We start from the raw sequence: 22,254 nt of genomic DNA, 5'->3' as shown, positions 1-22,254 counted from the left end.
AGGATCCCACCCTTACTGTTTTGTTGTTGTTTCTTGAGAGCTTAACATTCTTGAAAAGGACTGTGGGTAGACCAGATATTGTTAACCTGAACAAAGTAATGTATAGGAGAAATTTCTTCACCATGGGAAACCATGTTTTACTCAGAATAATAGAAATGTTTATACTACTTGCCATTATTATTCATCTGTTAACATTGTATCTCTTTCTCAAAACAGCCCAACAATCTGTTCCCCACCCTTCTCTCAGCAGAAGTTAAGATTTGGTGATTCCACTTTGTATAGCTATGCTATCTTATCTACTTTGCATACCTCCATTAATCTCCCAATTTTATATACTTCCACTAAGACCTTCGATTTTTTTTTCTTTCAAAGCTTATAAAATTGTTAAGGCCACACAGTTGGATGAGAAGCTGCTCCACAGTATTCCTTTCTGTACTGAAAAGTTCTCTCCCTTATAGCCATAAGTAATAAAGCTATGCCTTAATTAAGCTGGAAGTTATTGTGCTTTGGGTTAATTCTTCAACGAAGCCTAGCACAGCACACATAACACACAGTAAGCATTCAATAAATGTTGGCTTAATGAATGCTGTGTGCATATAGACTGTTTTACCTAACAGCTATGTAGTAGCTTAATCTGCATCTTGTTATCCATCAAAGGATTATTAGTCTACCAAAATGAAACAGACATAAAAACAGCAGGATTTTAAAACAGCCACATCTAAAGCATGCTTGCAGACAAATGTTAATGCTGAGTAGCATCTGATGGTAGGCAACAATATTCGTGTTTCCTGCTGGCAAACATCTTTTTATTTTCAAGGAGATGACACTGTGGCTGCTTCTGCTGATGTCCCTCTGCTAGAAGGTTCTTGGTCTTGCCCAGGTGGGTCTGTGAAGCCATTCTCTCCCCATTCCCCTCTCCCTCCCCCACCATGGTCCCACTCTGCATGCTTATAGTCTAGTGCAGTTAATCTAAAGGAGTTCGGCCAATCTATGCCTTAAAATTTCCTGACACAAATCTATATGTAGAAATCTAGCTCTTAATACAATGAATGTCATATAGTGGGTGCTAAATAAATGCTTGTTGATCTGAATATCAATAGTTTAAATGCTTGTTAACCTGGATGTTACTTGTTAAAATAAAGAAATCAATATTGTTTCTGTAATTTATTAGACACATTTCCTAAGAAGTTGAGAGTATAAAAGCAGTTAAGTATTCTGACCTACATAAGCAGTTAAGAATTCAAACCCCTATGCTTGAAGACTGAGGTTCTAGATCTGTGATGGCAACAGCAATAAAACTAAAAAGTCTTTTTGATTGTAAAATATACACACACAAAATATCGTTCAAGAAAAGGATCACTGAAGGGGAAACAAGGAAGGCCCACGGGATGCCAAGAAAAATTTGATGGGTACTTCTTTTGGTAGCCAGGCTGAAAATATGACTTGTAAACAAAATGTCATTTTGACTAGAGACCGCTTTTGTTTCCTTTAAATAAATATGCATGCATGTATATAATAGCTGTCACTTAAATTAAAAAGTAATGATGGAAAAAGAAGCATTTTCCCATCACATAAGTCTTTCTCTGCTTACGATCCAAGACAGAAAAGATGCAAACTTAGCATTGCTTTGGGATTCAGGAAAACTCATGAAAGTGATATGGCAGAAATTAAGTTTTAACTCCTTTAGCTTGTTTCAGATCTGGAATGCAGGTTTCTCCTTGAGCCTACTCTTAGTTAGGGCTAGTATGTTCTGGGCAATATAGCTAAAATTGGGAGAATTTTATACTCAAAGTCTGATTGGACAAACAGGGAAATGAAATGCACCTGACCTTGGTAAGATCATGAAAAAAAGAAAAATTAGTTGTTTGAATTTTTTAATTTCTACACATTTTGTAACATGAGCTCACAACATATTGCCATGAAACAGGTTCAGAGAAGACCAGCTTATTTAAAATATTTGTCTATCACTTGTACAATATAGTTTCCACCTAGGACTATTTTTCTTGAGCACTGCAGCAGAATAGAATATAGTCTTCTGTCATTTTACCAGGCTTCCTCAACAATCTAAATTCTGATATTTAAAACATTTTTACTCTTTCAAATAAAAAATGATTAAAGTAAAAGAAGGTGAAGGAAAGTACTATTTTTCAGTACTTCGTTCCGGGAACCTCATTTTCTCTTCAATGCAGTTACCTTTAATAGAAGTATTTGAATTCCTTAACACCAATCACGAGCATTTTTTCCCAATTAAATCAAGAACGTGCTAGTCTTCTTCACCGCCCCCATGAATTCCATAAACAAGAAAGAAATATACATGCTTATTATAGAATATTTCGACAGGAAGGTATTGCGTTGCCTTCTTACCTACACAGAGTGCAGAGGATTGCAGCGCGGGCTAGCTGCTTTACTTTCCCGATGAAACGCGGGTATCAGAAAAGGAAATGACGCTCCCGCTTGTGCCTTGATCGAATTTGCTCATTTTGGAAAGATTAAACAGCTCGCAGAAATGATGTCTTCTAGCATGGATTGGTATGGTGAGGGGGTAGCTGGAGGGAAGCACCGCCCCCAACGTGAGATATTCCTAAAGGAAACAGTGGCAATCTCTTCCCTTTCCTCGTAGTACCACTTCCTGTTAGGGGATCCAGAAGTACCCAAGAAGCTCTGTTTTGTAGTTTTCAGCTCACCCCAAAAGCTTATCCTTCCATTACGCCTCTGTCAAGTTGATTCTTATCCAAGGAAACAACTTTTAAGCATTCACAGCATTTGCTTTATGTCCTAGCTATGCATTCCCCCCCCCCACCCCGTGATGAAGTAACAATGATTGTTTCTAACCAGTCAGTATTAAATAATCTCTGGAATGTTTCAATTAACTGAAGGCGACAACGGTACTCAGATTTGGGCTACTGTAAAGATCTCCAGGCGATTTACTTTGCTTTTGCAATCCACATTCCCATCTGATTTTACAGACAGATTATGCAAGATACTTCCCCCAAACAAAAAAAAATTCCTTAATTCTTCTTAATACAGCGCTGAAGGCAGAATTGTGCAGATGGTGATTGTTATCTATCAATGTTGCCATTGTCTTTAAGCTTCATTCAACAAAAACAAAAGGATGACCTGGAAGCATGCATGTATGCATATATGCATATGCATTTGATTCATTCATTCAACATGCGTTTATTAAATGTCCACTGCTTACAAGGCACCCTAGTAGGTGTAGAGGAGATACAAAGACAAAAATGGAAAACAATCCTCCTCCCTCCCCTCCACCCCCATCCTAAGTTCTCCTGCCCTAAAGGACCATACAACGACTTCATGGATCAGGAAAGCTTTCCCTTTGGAGACAGCGACTTAGCTTAGCCTTGAAAGGATGCATTCCAGGAAAGAGGGACTGCCTGGGTAAAGAAAGGTATGGCTGGGGAGCAAGTAGGTGAGTTTTGATGCAACAGAGATTACACAGAATGCGTGAAGATGAAGAAACGCGGAAGTCTTTCTCTTCTCAGAGTAGACATTGGCCCCTAATTTCTACTGGGGTGAGAGTTGGGGGGGGGAGGCGAGGCTGCGGTGGGGGGAAAGGAAGGGCGATTTGCTATTCACCAAATTCTAAACGTTAAAACAATCCATTCAGTGAACTGAACCAAAAGCATTAAGTCACCTCAGTGCAGTTACCTGGTGGGGGTGCGGTACACATTGAGAGAGGGATTTTTAAAAAAAAATACGTGCCCCCCAATAAAACTATGATTCGCATAATATCGTGGTTATTTTTGCTACGTTAGAGAGCCTGTGCAAGACTGTATGGATGCCTAGAATATTTAAATAGATAAAGGAGAAAGGGGAGGAGAATGGAGCAAGGAAATAAGAGGCAGAAAAAGTATCCAGAAATTCATCAGTCTAATGATGAAGGTCATCCAGCTATTGTAAGAGAGCTCGTCTTCCTATGGTCGTTATTATCTCAGAGGAGCAAATCTCAGGCTGGCAAAAGGGCAAAGATGGACAATTGGGTGAAGGGCAAGTCATTTGTCGAGGATGCATGGGATATCATCCGAGGAAGATGACTTGAAAGGGACCAGGGATAAGGACTTTTAATAAATATTCCTAGGAGGAAGACAGGAGGGTAAGCGTGGTCTAGTGGAGTTAAAAAAGAGTTCTGCATTTGAATACAGAGGACCTGAGTGCAAGACACATACCTGACCCTTTGTAAACCTTTGTAAGCGCTATGAAAATGCAATTACAGTTGTTACCTGTGGAATCACTGGACATGACACTTAACCTCTCTTGGGCTCAGTTTCTTCATTGTAAAATGTATGTGCAAACTGTTTCCTCCTTTAGAATGTAAGCACCTAGAGGGTAGGGATTATTTCCCTTTTTCTTGTTAATTAATGAAAGTTTGGAGCTGATTGCCTCTAAGATTACCTTCCAGTTCCAAATCTATGATCTTGTGGGTGATGCACTCTGGACGTCCATTTCAAATAAGATAAAGCGTAAAGTGCTTTAAAAGGGACTAGATAAATATTAGTTATTACTATTTTCTCGTCTGTAAAACGCAAGAGTTACCAGATGATCTTCTAGAAGGTAAAATGAAACTATATATGAAAAGACACCTTAAAGTCCTATCTAAATGCTAGCTATCATCATCTCCAATTCTATTCAGCGTTTGTGTGCGTTTCAGGAAGCCAACCATAACCAGCTAGTAACGCACCCTTCACCACCTTACCCCAAGGCAGTTTGCAACAGCATTACCTACGTTGGGACTCTAGATGACAGTGGATAGAGAGCTGGGCATAGAGTGAGGAAATCCTGAGTTCCAATACAGCCTCCGACACTAGCTGTGTAGCCCTAGGCAAATCATTTAGCTTTGGCCAGCCTCTGTTTCCTCGTCTGAAAAATGGAAAAATGATAGTATATATCTCCCAAGGACTTGGGGAGGATAAAATGATATAACAATATTTGTAAAGCGCTTTGTAACACCTTAAAGGCTACATGAATGTTAGCTATCATCGTCACTATTATTTAGTCTTCTTCCCAGGTGCGGTTAGCATTAGTGCATCAGACCTGGGTGAAGAGTTGACAGAGCGTCCCTTCCCTTTACACATCCCCCTGCTCTAATCTCCCTGATGGAGCTGAGTGGGACCTTCACCCCTCCCAGATTCAGAGGTAGCCCTGCTCTAGCTCGGCCCCAGCCAGGCCCCGCCCCAAGCCAGCCGAAAGCCCCGCCCCTCCTCCCCGCGCAGGCCCCGCCCCCCTACGAAGCAGGGCCCTACGAAGCAGGGCCCGGGCAGCGCCGGCTCCCCCCTCCCTTCCCTCTCCTCCCCTTTCCGTCCCAGGGCGCAGACGCGCTACGGGCCGGGCCGGAAGTCGCCGTGTCCCGGTGTGTGCCAGTGTGAGAGGGATCGCAGAGGGGTCCCGGCTGGCCTGGGCTGAGTGGCCGCCGCAGCTTCCGCCGGTGCCTCAGCAGGGGAGGAAGGGAGCGGGAAGCGGGCCCGCCGCCCGGGACGAAGATGCTGCCCCTCTCTATCAAGGATGATGAATACAAACCCCCCAAGTTCAACCTGGTCCGCAAGATCTCGGGCTGGTTCAGGTGAGGGAGGGAGCGGGGGCCGCCGCGGAAGGAGGGAGGGGGCCCGCTCCTCCTTCGTCTCCCTGGGCTGCACGGGGGCCCTCCTCCAGCTCCCGCCTCCAGCGCCAGCCCCCCTGAGCCGGGCTCTGCTCTGTGTCTGTGCCTCCTCCAGGTCCATCCTCTCAGACAAGACCTCCCGGAACCTGTTCCTGTTCCTGTGCCTGAACCTCTCCTTCGCCTTCGTGGAGCTGCTCTACGGCATCTGGAGCAACTGGTAACCGGCCTCGGCGGGGCTGGGCTGGGCTGGGCGGGAGGGGCGGGGCGGGGCGAGCGCCCACGGTGCCACGTCGCTGCTCATCCCCGGCCGCCGCCGCCGCTCCTACCCCTGCCTGCCTCCCCATCCCCGCGCCAGTCTCCCCAGAATAAGGCCGCTGCGAGTGGGGAGAGGGTCCCTGTCACTCAGCAGCGGCGGCCCCCTCCTCTCCCAGACGGGGGGAGAGTGTCGTCCCTTCCGCCCATAGCTCTGCCCACTCTCCTTCCTGGGATTGGAAGGGGCATTTCTTTCCCACCCACACTGGCCGGTTTTCTTAGGATGGCAGCGGCAATGTGTGGGTGGGTGGGAAGGAAGAGGAATGACTCGTCCTTAGACTTGACCCCACGGGTTTAGAGCTCAGTGAGGGATACTGTTGAAGTTACCTCCCCTGGCTACTTTTAGGAATGGAAATGGGTTAGGGAGCTTAAAAACGATACGTCTGAGAAGTATGCATCTGGGTCTTTTTCTTTTCCTCTTTGCGTATGTTTTGTTTAGCCTAGCCGGGAGGGGTTTATTGTGACATGATTTCTCTCCCTGGTGATGAGAGATTAGTTGTGATTTTTTTTTCTTTAAAGTCTTCAGGATCTAGCTTGCATTTTTAGCTAACTCAGCTGAGGTTGTGCTTCTGTGGGGGAAGTTTTTCTCCTTTATAAGAAGTTGCGTCTTCAGTGGAGGAGGAGGATGCCAATACACAGGGTCTTTCTCCTTCAGGACAGAGGGGTTGAATGACTTCAGGTCTTATTGGGTTGTCAAGAGCTAAAAGCAGGCTAGGTGTCCTTTTGGCAACTGATCTTTATGCTTCATTTCCCCTTTATTAAAATACATCTTGGCTGCTTTTATTGAAGCTGTCATTGGTCTCTTGAGATTGGTGCCAGCTTTTATGAAATGCACAGGTCTTCAGAAAAAAATTAGACAGGGACATGGACCTTTTTCAGTAATTGAAATTGTTTAACTTTTTTTTAAATCTTGAAAGGTCAAAATTAACATACTGTATTTTCTAAAAGCACCTTTCTGCTTATACTTGACATTTGTCATGACTTGTATTAAAAATCATCATGCTGTAGTAATCATTCATTACAAATACGTTAAGTTTTTTTCTTTTTAATATGTCGTGCCAACATATGCTGTGTCAGACAACTTTCACAATCTTGTATATACTTGTTGGCTGTATTGCAAAAGCTTTTCCATATAGCTTTCATGATTACATTTGTGCATAAATCTGAATTGAAATGACTTCCTCAAGGGAATGCCTGATTTGAGCTTGTTGTTAAGTTGTGTCCTACTCTTCATGACCCCATTTAGGGTTTTCTTAGCAAAGGTACTGGAATGGTTTGCCATTTCCTTCTCTAGTTCATTTTACAGATGAGGTACTGAGGCAAACAGGGTGAAGTGACTTGCCCAGGGTCTCATAGCTAGTAAGATAATTCTTTCTGACTCCAGGCCCAGCACTCTATCCACTGTGCCATTTAGCTGCTTAGAATTTCTCTGTTTCTGCTGATGGCCTCACTGCTGTGTTTTTCTAGTCACCCAGGTTCAAAAGCTTAGAGTCATCCTTGACTTTTCTTTCTTTCTCAACATCTATATCCAGTCAGTTGCAAGTCTTGTTGATCCTGCTTCCTCACTTCTCACATCCGTTCACTTCTCCCCTACAATCTCTATCCTAAATTATGTCCCTCATCACCCTTCACATGGACTATTGCAATACTCCCCTGATTGGGCTCCCTGCTTCTAGTCTCTCTCTTCTCTAATCCAGCCCCCATTTAATTTTCAAATCAGTATCACTAAAACAGGCTTAGACATTTGCAATAGCTCCACATTGTCTTTACGATAAAATGCAGAATCCTCATCTTGACATTTAAAGTCCTCCACAATCTGGCCCTCACCCGTCTTTCCACTCTGGGTTCATATCGTTTCCCTTCCAACACTCCATTCCAGTCAGACTGGTCTGCTCAGTGTTCCTGGACTGACTGGTCCTCTTCCATACCAGCACCTTTCCTTGGTTCTTCATGGCTGGAATGCACTCTGTCTACATCTTTAGTTTCTTTCAAAGCACAGCTCAAGTGCCACTTGCTACTAAAGGCTTTTCTGATTTCCTCAGTTTCTAGCACTCTGTTGAAATTACTTTGTATTATTTTGCATAGACTTTATTCTTACTTCCTATACATGTTTGCATCCCCTTTGCTTTCTCCCTTCTGCCCCCTCTTCTCCCCTCCTCCCCACAAACTCTTTGAGGGCAAGATTATTTTGTTGTCTTTGTATCTCTTGTGCATTGTAGGCTTATAACATAGGCTTATTGAATTGCAAGAAATCCTTATGGTACCTAGGATGCTTTTCTTGGTTGCACTGTTTTGCTTAATGATTTGATGCTGCAGCGTGATATAGTGGAAAGAGCACTGGATTTGCAAAGGACTTGAGTTTGAATCCTGCCTTCACTACTATTACCTGTGTGATGCTAGGTAAGGCACTTGGCCTCTCTGGGCCTCAGTTCCTTCATCTGTAAATGGGATTGGACTAGATCTCTAAGGGCCTTTCCACTTTTAAATTCTATTACAAATAATTAGGGTTTCCCAGGTAGTCTGATAAGCTATGGTGATGCAATATAAAGTCCTTATTGTTATGGCATGGTTTTCTTATAGCATGCATTCTGGCTTTGTACTCCTGCTTTTATAAAATTCTAGAGTATAGTGGATAGAATGGAATTGGAATCTGGAGACCTGGGTTTGAATCCCTGCCACTAATACTTATTAATTGTGTGAGTCCAAGCAAGTCACTTACCCTCTCTGATCCTCAGTTTCCTAATCTGAAAATTAGTGATAATAATACTTGTACTGTAGCAGTTGTAGTATGGATAAGAGCTGATTTCAGAGGCTGGGAGGCTTTTAAGTCTCACCTGTGATGCTTGCTTGGCTGTGTGAAGCTGGGATAAGTCTTTTAAAGGCTCCTTGTCCCCAGGCAGTTCTCCGAGTCCAGTTGCTGAGCATCTGCCAGTCTGCTTCAGGGTAGAACAAAGCCATTTTCCTTACTGGTCGCTACTTAGGCCAATAAAATTACAGTGCTGTAGAGCAAACAAATCCGGAAACAGTGCTTGGACTCGCTACTTCACTGAGGTGTAGTGGGGAAAGAATCGTCAAACTTTAAATTACTGTACAGATGTGAACTGTTGCTACTGTTACAGAGACATGCAACTCAACATAGCAACAGCTTTGTGTAATGGAAAGAGTATTGAATTTTGAGCAAAAACATGGCGTGGCTGTTGAAGGAACGGAAGTTCATGCTGTAGGAGGATTGGTTGAAGAAACTGGGAATGTTGAACCTAGGCAGTAGAATGGTCAAGGGGAAATGAGAGCTGTCGTAGAGGTTTTGAGGAGTTGTCACATAGTAGAGGGATTAAATTTTGTTCAGTTTTACTTCAGAGAACAGAATTAAGAGCATCGGGTAGAAGGTTTAAAAAGGCCAATTTAGGCTTGATGTAAGTAACAGCTGTGTAGTGAGATGCCTCGGGAAGTGATGTGTCCCCCTGCTTCCCTCTCTCACCTGCGTTGGAAGTCTTCCAGCAAAGGCAGGATGATAACTTATTGGAAGTATTGTTGGGGGAATGTGTTTTTAAGAGATGAGTTAAAGGTATGAGTTAAACAAGCAACGAGCCAATCAAACATTGATTAAGCTTCTGTTATTGCTAGGCGCTGTGCTAAGCACTGGGGATGTAAAATTGGGCAAATGATAGACCCTGCCGTTAAGGAGCTCACAATCTAATGAGGGAGCCAACCAACAAATAAATAAACACAAATTAGCTCTATACAGGGTAAATAGGAAAAGATTGAGAGAGGGAAGACACTAGAATTAAGAGGGGTTGGGAAAGGCTTCCTTTAGAAGATGGGATTTTAGTTGGGACTTAAAGGATGCCAGTAAGGTCAGTAGGCAAGATGAGAGCATTCTGGTCATGGGGGATACCCAGAGACAATGTCAGGAGCCCAGAGAGGAATGTCTTGTTTGGGGAGGAGCCAGGAGGCCAGTGTTACTGTAGTCAACTCTGAAATTCAGTGATTTTAATTTCAGTTCTGACACTGACTACATTACTTTGGACAAGTCATTTAACCTGAGCCTTACTTTCCTTGTCTATAAAATGGGATTTTTTAATCCTTGCCCCATACACTTTATAGGGATGTTCTGAGTATGTCATTGAAATAACGAATGAAGCAAACAAACAGAAAAAAGCATTTATTAAGTCCTTGCCGTGTACCAGACACTGTGATAAGCACGGGATGAAAACAGAAAAAAGAAAGCCTCTGCCCTTGAGGAGCTCATATTCTAATGGGGAAGACAGCACATGTGAGACAGGCATGACCAGGGAGGGATGTTTTAACCTTGGAAGTCACATGGTTATAGAGAAGCCACAGAATATTTGAATGACATGTTCTTTTCTGGAATTACAGTGTTGATTTGATTTCTGTTGCCAGGGCTAGTGGGAAAATGGGGAGGTGATTGGGAATGGCATGGCATGAAGATGTCCATAGAGCAGCAGCATGGTAGCTCCAGACTGATTCGTTCTAGAAAGCCCTCACCCCAAACAGGAGAGGAGCTCCAGAGTCTGGTCAGAGGAGAGAAGGCATGGCATAAAAATGGATACGAAGTTGTGTAACCACATAAACTTAGTATTTTGTTCTCATAATGAAGGGCCCATAGAAATAGTGCTAGTTGCTCTGATGGCAATACATATCAACATTTTCCTCTGATTTCTGTCCATAGCCAGACTGTAAGAGGGGGGAAAAAACAATAACTTAATTGTGAGATATTTTGGAGTAGATAAGGAGAAAGGCTGAACTTTTTTTTTGTTTTTTTTTTTTAGGCAGTTGGGGTTAAGTGACTTGCCTAGGGTCACAGCTAGAAGGCTGAACTTTTTACAGTGTTTTTTGTAATATGATAAAACAGTGATAACTCTTTATCTTCTTTTGCCTCAAACATTCCAACTACTCCTATTAGAAAAGCCCACCTCACTTTTGAACTAATTCTGTTTGCACATGTGCGTGCGTGCGCGCGCACACACACACACACATGCTACCAGAGAAAGGGTGATGTTACTATGCATATGATCACTTTCTCCTTTTCCAGTTTAGGCTCAGTGGATTTTTTAAAACTTTCTAATTCAGTAAGGAAATCTGGGTATTGGTGTAGTTTCATTGCTATGTAATATTTATATATTCATTGGAAGAAAATAACGAGGGGCAGCTAGGTGGTGTGGTGGATAGAACACAGGCCCTGGAGTCAGGAGGACCTGAGTTCAAATCCGGCCTCAGAAACATAACACTTACTAGCTGTCATTTAACCCCAATTGCCTTGCCAAAATAATAATAATAATAATAATAATAATAATATAACAAATACTTTCAGTGACACAAAATTTATTTCAATTTAAGTACATTAAGACTCAATCTCTCTCCTAGTTCAAGCCCTCATCACTTCTTGCCTGGGCTGTTGCAATAGCCTTTAATTAGTCTCTCTGCCTCAAATTTTCCCTAGTCCACTTCATCTACCACTGAGCTGCCCAGGTGATTTTTCTAAAGTGTAATTTTGACTGTGCCATCTTCCACACTCACTAAATTCTAGTGGTGCCCTTTTATTTCCAGGATCAAATATAAAGTCGTTTCTTTGGCATTTAAAGCTCTTTATAATCTAGCTCTTCCTACTTTTCTTGTTTTCTTACACATAACTCCCCTCCATTCACTCTTTAGTTATATTGGTCTAATGACTGTTCCTTAAAACATGATATTCCATATCTCACCACCATATCTTATCACTAGCTTTCTCCTATGCTTGGAATGCTCTTTTTCTTTACCTCCACCTCATTTCCCTGGATTCCTTGAAGATTCATTTCAAAATCCAACTCCTGCTGGAAACTGTGCTGGGCTCCTTAGCTGCTAATGCCTTCTCCTCTGATATTCCTGTCCATGTATTCTCTACATGTTTTGTGTAGATCTAGTTATTTACATGTTGCCTTTCCTAATACAAAGTTAATTCCTTTTGGTGGAAGATTGTTTTTACCTTTCTTTGTACCCCCAGTACTCAGCATGGTGCCCAGCACGTAGTGAGTGCTTTAATAAATGTATGTTGATTAATTGTCTGACCAAGGGACATGACTCCCGTAGACATTGTAAACCTAATATAATTCCCTAAAGGTGAACTGTTTTACTTTATAAATGTTTGCAAAGGTATGTGGGAGCTAGTTGTGGATGGCTTTAAATCCTAGGCCAAGAAATTTGAATTTTTTCCTATGTAAGCAGCAAAGATAGAACTACTGAAGGTTTTTGAATAAGGGAGTGATCCAGCCATATAAGGAAGATTATTTTGTAGCTCTGTGGAGTGTAGATTAGCCAGAGGAAGTGGTTAGAAGTAGGGAGATCAGTTAGGAGGTTATTACAATAGTCTGGGTGAGAGGTGATAAGAACCTGAATTAGCTGAATTAGCATGATGGCATATATGAATGGAGAGAAGAGAACCAATAGGAGAGATGTGATGGAGGTATACATTAGACAAGAATTAGTAACTGACTAGATAGAGGGAGCTGAGGGAAAGGGAAGAGTTATGGATGACTTCTGAGATTATACACTTGAATAATAATTTTTTAAAAATTAATTAATTTTTAGTTTTAAACAATCACTTCCATAAGCTTTTGAGTTTTAAATTTTTTCCCGCTCCCTACCCAAGATGGCATATAATCTGATATAAGCTCTACGTATACATTCCTATTAAACATATTTTCATATTAGTCATGTTGTAAAGAAGAATTAGAACCAATAGGAGGAACCACAAGAAAGAAGAAACAAAACAAAAGAGAAGAAAAAAAAGAGAGAAAGTAGTATGCTTTGATCTGCATTCAGACTCCATAGTTCTTTCTCTGGATGGGATAGCATTTTCCATCATGAGACTTTTGGAGATATCTTAGATCCTTGCATTGCTGAGAAGACCTAACTGTTCAAAGTTAGTCGTCTCATAATGTGGCTGTTACCGTGTGCAACGTTCTACTGGTTCTGCTCACTTCACTCAGCATCAGTCCATACAAGTCTTTCCAGGTTTTTCTGAAGTCTGCTTGCTCATCATTTCTCATAGCACAATAGTATTCTGCTTGCTCATCATTTCTCATAGCACAATAGTATTCCATTACATTCATATACCACAAGTTGTTCAGCCATTCCGCAATTGATGGGCATCCCCTCAATTTCCAATTCTTTGCCACCACAAAAAGAGCTGCTATAAATGTTTTTGTACCTGTGGGTCCTTTTCCCATTTGTATGATCTTTTTGGGATACAGACCTAGAAGTGCTATTGCTGGGTCAAAGGGTATGCACATTTTTATAGTCCTTTGGGCATAGTTCCAAATTGCTCTCCAGAATGGATGGATCAATTCACAGCTCCACTAACAATGCATTAGTGTTCCCATTTTCCCACATCTTCTCCAACATTTATCATTTTATTCTTTTGTCATGTTAGCCAATCTGATAGGTGTGATATGGTACCTGAGTCGTTTTGATTTGCATTCTCTAATCAATAGTGATTTAGAGCATTTTTTATATGACTATAGATAGCTTTAATTTCTTCATTTGAAAACTGCCTGTTCATATCCTTTTTCTATTTATCAGTTGAGAAATGACTTGTTTTCTTATAAATTTGACTCAATTCTCTATATATTTTAGAAATGAGGCTCTTATCAGAGACACTGGTTGTAAAAATTCTTTTTGGGTAATTTAACAGAAAAAATAATATTCTATTCAGTTAATTACTATAAATTTTAAATACCCCAATAATCTTTTTATATAGTTTTCCTATATGCTGAGTTTCGATTTTGAAAATCCTGTCTGTCCAAATTTCTGATTTCCTTCCTGGAGCTTTCCATAATTAAACATTTGTGGAGTCTATTCTTTTTTCAGATGTTTTAATGCACTTTATAAAACATAAGTAGTTTTAAATGACAAAATCATAAAATAATAAAGCTATTTCTAATTTATAATATTTAAAATAAGTCTGTTCTATTTCTTTGTCATGATTTATTGAAATCTGATTTGGATTGGAAAGTAAACATTAACTATTCCTTATTTTGCATTACCATTTTTAACATTGTTTCTTTGTTTTTAAAAAAATATTTTAAATTCAATTTTATTTTATTTTCAGTTCTTAATTTTCTCCCTCCCACTTTCCCCTTCCTCACTCATTGAGAAGTCAAGAAAAACAAAACCTGTTACAAATATGTATATGTGGTGGATGATTAATAATAACTGAGGAAACTATCTGAGCTATGCCATTTATTAGCAAAGTAGGAATAATAAATGGGTCAATGGACTCTCTGGTCAGTCCAAAGACCCTGAATATAGAGTGAGAGTTTTTTATGTATTAAAAACAATCAAATAAGACTAATTAAAAGTTAACAAGTAAACAGTACAAAATTAGGTAATCTGATTTCTGACTGAAGGAAAGTTTGAGGCCTTTCCAAGTTGGCAGGGGGAGAGCAAACAGGTGCAGTTCCCTGGAGTTAGAAAAAGAGGTGTCCCATCCCCTACAAGTGTTTCTGTCCTCATTTGATAGAACATGGACACAAACAATAACTGCCTGGAATGAGGTCAGTTTTCAGATAAGACATTGATTGCTTGAGATTTGTAATTGTGAGAGAACCCCTTACCTCAGTCTTTGGATCTGACTGGGTTTCTGGTAAGCATAATCTAGGTCCTTAGTTGAGGATCTTTAAGCAACAGGTAAAGAAGATACAGCTTTCCAGCCATACAGCCCTAGGTTAAAACAATGCAACAAAGTTTTCTCACTATTCTCGTAATTGAATAAAATTTTCTCACAAGACAGACCCATAATTGAATAGAAAGGTAATTGAGCTAGCTCTAGAATTGAGTCACAAGATAGAGAAAATATGGTTCCCCCAGTTCCCACAATTTTCTTAATTCCCTGTTTTGATTCATGGGAGAGGGACCAGCCTACCCCACCCACAGATTAGTTATGTATAAGCGAGATTTATAAGGTTTTTCATATATTCATAATCAAAATTACGTAAGTCAGGTTACAAATCAAACTACTTAGAGGGCTTACAAGGGAACCAAGAAAACTCAGCAAACAAAAGGCCAAAGAAATACAGTGATGATCATCAGTATTAAATAACATTAAGTCTCTTTGTATCTTAGTAACCCACTCCCAGCATCCTAATCATCACATTTTTTCTTGAGTCATAGATGTCTCATGAAATATCTTCTCTTGGACATTTTGGAATAGACCTCATTCTTAGGGCAGCTCTGAAGGGAACTCAGCTTCTCTGTTTCCAGATCACTTCTAGAGATTCCTAAGTAATTCTGCTAAAATCTGCTGCAAACAAGACTTAATGCAATTTAGTACAATTTCTTAAATTTGGTTTTCCAATAACTAGTTCATGTGGTGAAAACCAGCTCAAGTGTTATGGAGCTAAACCTATTAACAACAGAGTTATAAGAACGTCAAATTGGGAATCCATAATTCACCTGAGACTTTAGAGAATTTTAGTTGTTATATACCAGTTACTGTTTTATTTTTACCTACACTTTGTGCCTGATATAAGAATCTTAAAAAAAACCCTATAAAATGAATTCTTCTGTCTTTTAAAATAATCAGATACTTTAAAAATGAGACAATAATTTACTTTCTTTGCAATTATCAGTATGATTTTATATGTAAAATCTTTAATCCAGTTTTGAGGAGTTATTGCTATAATACACTCAAAACCTGAATTTCCCTACTAGACACATTTGGAAGTCAATCATATACATATGTATATAGTTCTTAGAGAAAACAGTCTAATCCTACTGCTTTCTCAAAATTTACTATTCCATTTAATTAGGAAACTTTTACGTTATATCTTTGTCTAATTACATTGTCTAATTCCTTCTTTAGGAGGTCATTACAATTTGAACACAAATACAGTTTAAAATTATAAGATTTTTCATATTTGCATCCTACTATAGTAACTCAGAGATGTTCCAGTATAAATCTGTTTAGTATCATACTACAATATTAGTATTATAGTACATAACTTCTACTGCTCGGCTGCCCTGATTATAGAAATTTGCTATGGAAGGAAAGGAAGGATACGGTTATTACAGTGTCAAGACCTGTCCCCTCAAGGGCACAGACTGACCTGACATATCATAATGGGGGAAAATTCCCTTAGCTCTGTTTGATTCCTGGCCCGAGTTATATCTAATAGCCAATCACGTAGTCACAGGGTATCAAAAGGCAGGCTCACGATTAACCAGATGTTGACATTTCCTCTTCAGAAAGGAAATACTGCAGTGGGGAAAGTGAGTCAAGGGGCTCTGGCCTCAGGCCATACCAAGGTAGTCCCTTCAACTTTTCCCAGGGACAGACATCCCCCTGTAGCAGTTCTCAGACTGCAGCACATACCTGTTTCTGCTTTTGGCTTCAAGATAATTCAAACAGCCATTCCTGTAATCAAAACAATAGTAAATTATAATCCCAAGAGTGTGTAAATTATAATCCCAAGAGTGTGTACCTCAAAAAGCACAATTTCACTAACCATAGGGTAGAATTTGACTATTATTAATTTTCTCATGTTTCCCAAACAGTTACATTTCATTTATCCTTTACTTATAAGTTAAAACCACATTCTGGGATTTCAGACATGCAGCAGATACCTAATAGTTGACTTATATTAATGTATGAGTTACATCTTTAAACCATTCTGCATTTTCATAAGTTTTATAAGTGATAGCTAAAAATTTTCAAATGAAAATTCACTTAGGCATATTGTCACTTATCCTATATCCTAAGCTGTTTTACTTACTTCGTTTTGCATCAATTCATACAAGCCTTCTGAAGTTTTTCTGAAACTGTCCCCTTCATCATTTCTTATAGCACAATATATTTTATCAAATTCATGAGCTCTAACTTATTCAGATATACCCCAATTGATGGATAATCCCTTATTTTCCAATTCTTTATTACCACGAAAAGAGCTGATATAAGGGTTAAAAAAAACAGAGTGTGGGTTCTTTTCCTTTTTCCTGGATCTTTTTGATATATAGATCTAGTAGCAATATTTCTAGGTCAAAGGTTATGCACAGTTTAATCATTTTTGGGAGGCATATTTCCAAATTATTTTCTGGAATGATTGGACCAGTTCATAGTTCCACCAATAATATATTAATGTTTCTGTTTTCCCACATCCCTTCTATCATTTGTCATTTTTATTTTTTTGTTAACTTTGTTGGTCTTATGGATGTGATGTTTTAATGTACATTTTTCTTATTATTGGTGGTATAGAGCATTTACATAGCTATTGATCCTTGGATTTCTTCCTCTGAAACTGCTTATTCATGTCCTCTGACCATTTATCAATTGGGAAATGGCTCTTATTCTTATAAATTTGACTCAATTCCCTGTGTATCTTAGAAAGGAAATCTTTATCAGAAAAATTTGTTGCAAAGATTTCCCTGAATTTCCTGCTTCTCTTCTATTTTTAGCCACATTGATTTTGTTTGTGCAAAAACATTTTAATTTTATGAAATCAAATTTGTCCATTTTACCTCTTCTGAACCTCTCTCTTGTTTGGTTATGAATTCTTCCCCTATCCATATATCTGACAGGTAATATCTTCCATGCTCCTCTGATTTTCTTATTTTACCCTTTATGTCTAAATTACGTGTCCATGTGGAGCTTGTCTTAGTATGCATTATGAGATGTTCTAGATCTGGTTTCTGCCAGACTACTTTCCAGTTTTTTCAACAGTTTTTGTTGAATAGAGAGTTCTTGACCTAATAAGTGGCATCTTTGGATTTATTAAATACTAATCTACTATGCTTATTTGGTTCTATGTTGTATACCTAATCTATTATAATGATCATCCCCTCTATATCTAATCTAGTACCAAATTGTGTTGTTGTTTACAGCTTTGTAGTATAGTTTAAGATCTGATATTGGTAGTCTCCCTTCCTTTCCACTTTATTTTTTATTATTTCTCTTGATATAGTTGACCTTTTGGTCCTTCAAATGGATTTCAGTATTTTTTTCTAGCGCTGTAAAATAATCCTTTGGTAGTTTGATTGGTATGATACTGAATAAGTAAATTAATTTAGGTACTATTTTCATATTTATTACATTGGCTCAGTCTACTCATGAGCAATTTGCATTTTGCCTATTATTTAGAGGTCTTTATTTGTGTGAAGAGTATTTATAATTGTGTTTATATAGTTCTTATGTGTATCTTGGCAAGTAGACCCCCCCAAGTATTTTATATTGTCTGTAGTTATTTTAAATGGAATGTCTCTTGTCTCTTCATGCTGGATTTTGTTTGTATAATGTACATAAATATATATAAAATGTATGTAATATACATAAATATGTAAATATATATTAATACAATAAATGATTTGTGTGAGTTTATTTTAAATCCTGCAACTTTGCTGAAATTGTTTAATTTAGTTTTTTAATTGAGTCTATAGGATTTTCTGAGTAAGCAATTTTATCTGCAAAAAGTGATCATTTTCTTAGCTCTTAGCTTATACATATTCCTTCAATTTCTTTTTCTTGTGTTATTGCTATAGCTATCATTTCTAGCACAATATGGAATAGTAATGATGATAATAGATATAACATTCTGTTTCAGAAGGAAATTTATTTAATATCTACACCATAACCATACTAATATAATTTAAATAATGAAACAGTACCAGTGATATATAACTTAGGGGATGGTAAGCCATCAAGTCAGTCTTCTTCAAGAGAAGGGGTTTTTAATAAGATTTTAAGTAGGAAACCAGGAGAGACTGATTCACAAGTTTGCTGAGCCATGTTTGAATAATCCCCAAACCATGATATCATACTGATATATGAAACTTATATATCACAACGAAGAATGCAATGCCATTTTGTTTTGGTTGAATGATTGGATCTTCTGTTCTTTCTCCCTTCCTCCCTCTTTCCCTCTTTTCTTTCTTCCTTTCTTCTCTTTCCTCATTCCCTTCTCTTTTCCTTCTTCCCTCTCTTCTTCCTTTTCTCTCTTCCCCCTCCTTCCCTAATTCTTACATTTATTCATCACAGTCATTTCCTACCCTCCCTTCTGACAAAGAAAGTTAAGTAAAATATCTGATCCAGAGATGATGTCTGACAATATAATAAGTGATTAGCTTTTCAGACTTCAAACTTCAACTTCAAAGAACATCAATATTGCCATGTTGAATCCAACTTTGTTTAAATGTATTCATATTGCTACAATATATAGGAAATTATTTTAATTGTTTTTATGTCTTTACACAAAACATTTTTGGATACTATATTTGTAAATTGTAACAAATTGAAGAGAAAAGGAGTGTGGTTCAAAAGGAATGCTTAAAGCTGTCCTGGATAAAAAGGTAAATACTGTCATGCTTATTTTTTTTTGGCATAATTGCACACAGATGTAGTATAAAAGATTCTGAATGATATTTAAGACATTTTCAGAATTGTATGTGTGCCATATTGCAAGGTGCTGTGAGATGGTGCAGTGGATAGAGTACTGGGCCTGGAGTCAGGAAGACTCATCTTTGTGAGTTCGAATCTCAGTGGTCTCAGATACTTATTAGCTGTGTGAGCCTGGGAAAGTCACTTCACTCTGTTTACCTCAGTTTCCTCATCTATAAAATGAGCTGGAGGAGGAGATGATGAACCACTCTACTCTGTCTGCCAAAAGCCCCCGAATAGGGTCATGAAAAGTTGGACACAACTGAAAAACAAAAAAATCCATGTTGCTAATCTAGGGGTAGAAGTTTGATTTTTCAGAGGGAAAGAGTAAAGAAAGCCACTTGGTTTACTATGCTTTATGAGGAAACAAATTAAAAGGGCCAGTGTCTGATCCAATAGTGTTGTGGATTACATCGTGAATCATCATGTTAAAGGATTGATCCAGTTAATTTTCAATACTTTCAGATTCATAGTGCCTTTCATATTCTTTGGACATTTATCTTTGAACTTTGGACCTGTTCCTAGGATCACAGAGCTGATTTAGGAAGAGATATCTTACAGGTTATAGGGATCCTAGCTCTTTGCAGGAGGGAAGGTGGAGACTTTTGTATTGGAATTTCCTAGACACATACCCCTGAGGTACGAGTTGCCAAAAATTTGGCCTGTCCCAGGCATACCAGGCTGTCAGGTCACTTTATTTCAGGGATTTCTGGAGTCTTTTAAAAGTGATATACCCAAAGCTCCATAACCCTTTCCTTCTGATGTCAGAATGAGGAGGACTCATGTGGAAAACTGATGACCAACTCTTAGGTTGGGTAAAGAATGAGGGATGCATACTAAAATTTTGAGAAGGGGAAAGAGTGAATTTGCTTTTCTGAGCTGGCATTTGATGAAATGTTGTTTTGGTCGCTACTGATTTGAGTATTAATGAAAATCAGCTCAGGTGCCATCTACTATGTTCCATATATTGATTTGTGTAAGTCAGAATACTCCAGGTCTCTGCTGCCCAGGTCCCATATCTCCTTTGTTGCATATTATTTTGAAGTTACTGGTAATTATCCTAAGAATATAATTTTATCCAAGCAAAAAAAAAAACCTTAATAGTTGGGATACAGAAAGAGCCTCTTAAGGAACTGGCTATTATTGAAGGTAATTGCTGAATCTAAGATTGGGAAATCCAAGCAATACCTGATTCCCTTCTGTGACATCTTCAGTGAGTCGTCGTCATCTAGGCTCTACTTAAAAGACCTGCTTGGAGAGAGTGTATTACTTTCTGAGGCAGCACACTCTATTTTTGCACATCCCTAATAGTGAAGAAGTTTTCCTTTATATGTAAGAGGATTTTATAAATAAAATGTTAAAGGATGAGAAGAATTTTAAAAGGTTGATTCAGGTAGGGAAAATACATTTGTAGCAAAGGCCCAAAGAGGGGAGTGGGCAAGATAAGTTTGAGGGACCAAATTGGCAGCTTAGTTGTTATATAATATTTAAAGGAGAGTAGTATGCAATAAGGTGGGAAAAGGTATATTGGAGGAAGATTATGTAATACTTTCAATGTCATGGGAAGGTGTTAAGACTTCAGTTGGTAGTCAGTGGAAAACTATCTTTTCTACTTTTTAAAGTCTTGTTTCTCATTCACCTTTCCACCTTTGTGTTTCATCTTTTCATGAGCTCAGTGTTTCAATGAAATTCTGTTATTAATGTTCCCTCAATTTTGGCTATTCTTTACTGCCTTTACATTTCCTCATGTGGTCCTTTACTTCTGGAATTTACTTATCCTCCATCTCTGCTATACTTTAAGGGCCAGCTCAGGTGCTACTTCCTCCAGGAGACCTCTAGAAGTTAATGCTCCTTCTTCAGGACTCCCTTTTGTGCCTCTCTTGTGCACTTTATTCAAATGTGTCTTATAGTTATTTGTATACATTTTATATCTTCCTGGGTTTTTTTTTTTAGTTCCTTAAGAGTAAGAACTGTGTCATCATTTCTTCTAACTCCTAACATTTAGTAACGTATTTGTCTTGTTCTTAATAAATTTGGATTCTGTGGTATGATGGTTCTAGGAATTTAGAGAAGTGAGAGATTATTATGGCTTGAGGTTAATCAACAAGTATTTATCAAGTACCTATTATGTGCCAGTCACTGCACTAAGCACAGGGAATACAAAGAAATGCAAAAAACAATCCTTGGCCTAATAGAACTCACAGTCTCAGTGGGAGAGACAACATCCAAACAACTATTTACAAACATGATATATACAGGATAAATTGGGGGCAGTCTCAGGGGAAGGGCACTAAGATTAGGGAGGACTGGGAAAGGCTACTTGCAAAAGGTGGGACTTCAGCTAGGACTTGAAGGCCAGGGAAGCCAGGAGGCAGAGGTGAGGAAGAAGAGAGTTCTAGGCATGTGAAAATGCCCAGAGTCAGGAGATGGAGTGTCATTAACAGAGTATGAAAGAGAGGAGACAGAGAGAGGAATAAGGTATAAGAAGACTATAAAGGTAGGAAGGGGGCAGATTATGAAGAACTTTAAGAGCCAAATGGAGGATTTTATATTTGATCCTGAAGGTAAGGAGCCATTAGAATTTTCTGAGTGGGGGGTGAGGGGTGGACAGATATGACATGGTCAGACCTTAACTTTAGGAAAATCATTATGAGCTGAGAGTGGAGGATGGTCTGGAGTGGGTAGAGACTTGAGACAAGGAGACTAATCAATAAACTTCTGCAGTAGTCCAGCCATGAGGTGATAATGTCCTGTGCCAGGGTGGTAGCAGTGTCAGAAGAGTCTATAGGAGAGATGTTGCAAAAGAAGATCACACTTGACCGCTGACTGAATATTGGAAATGAGAGAGAATCAGTCATTAAGGTCCCATGCCTGGTGACTGAGAGAATGGTGGTACCCTCGACAG

The 22,254-nt window shown here is 39.1% G+C and overlaps 2 protein-coding genes across 10 annotated transcripts in view; one reads left to right on the top strand and one right to left on the bottom strand.

The window, feature by feature from the left end:
* Positions 1-5,181, bottom strand: part of EXTL2 (exostosin like glycosyltransferase 2) — a 44,326-nt gene extending 39,145 nt beyond the window's left edge. For 6 of the 9 annotated variants that reach the window (XM_020999962.2, XM_020999989.2, XM_020999958.2 and 3 more), the window contains exon 1: positions 2,365-5,169. The gene's annotated coding sequence lies outside the window, so the exon portion shown is untranslated. Of the gene's footprint in view, positions 1-2,364 lie in introns of all 9 variants that reach the window. The other 3 variants (XM_020999977.2, XM_020999983.2, XM_021000008.2) reach the window with 2 other exon arrangements.
* A 228-nt stretch (positions 5,182-5,409) lies between these two features.
* The window catches only part of SLC30A7 (solute carrier family 30 member 7), a 90,452-nt gene continuing 73,607 nt past the window's right edge, over positions 5,410-22,254 (top strand). Inside the window, exons 1-2 of the mRNA XM_020999949.2 lie at positions 5,410-5,578; positions 5,730-5,831. Of these exons, the coding sequence (XP_020855608.1) occupies positions 5,499-5,578; positions 5,730-5,831 (182 nt within the window). The 5' untranslated portion in view covers positions 5,410-5,498. The remainder of the gene's footprint in view (positions 5,579-5,729; positions 5,832-22,254) is intronic.

Source organism: Phascolarctos cinereus, unplaced genomic scaffold (genome assembly GCF_003287225.1).
Source record: "Phascolarctos cinereus isolate Bilbo 61053 unplaced genomic scaffold, phaCin_HiC Scaffold_5;HRSCAF=322, whole genome shotgun sequence".
Taxonomy (NCBI): domain Eukaryota; kingdom Metazoa; phylum Chordata; class Mammalia; order Diprotodontia; family Phascolarctidae; genus Phascolarctos; species Phascolarctos cinereus.
The sequence above is the reverse complement of the archived record's forward strand: the minus strand, read 5'-3'. Positions and strand labels throughout refer to the sequence as shown.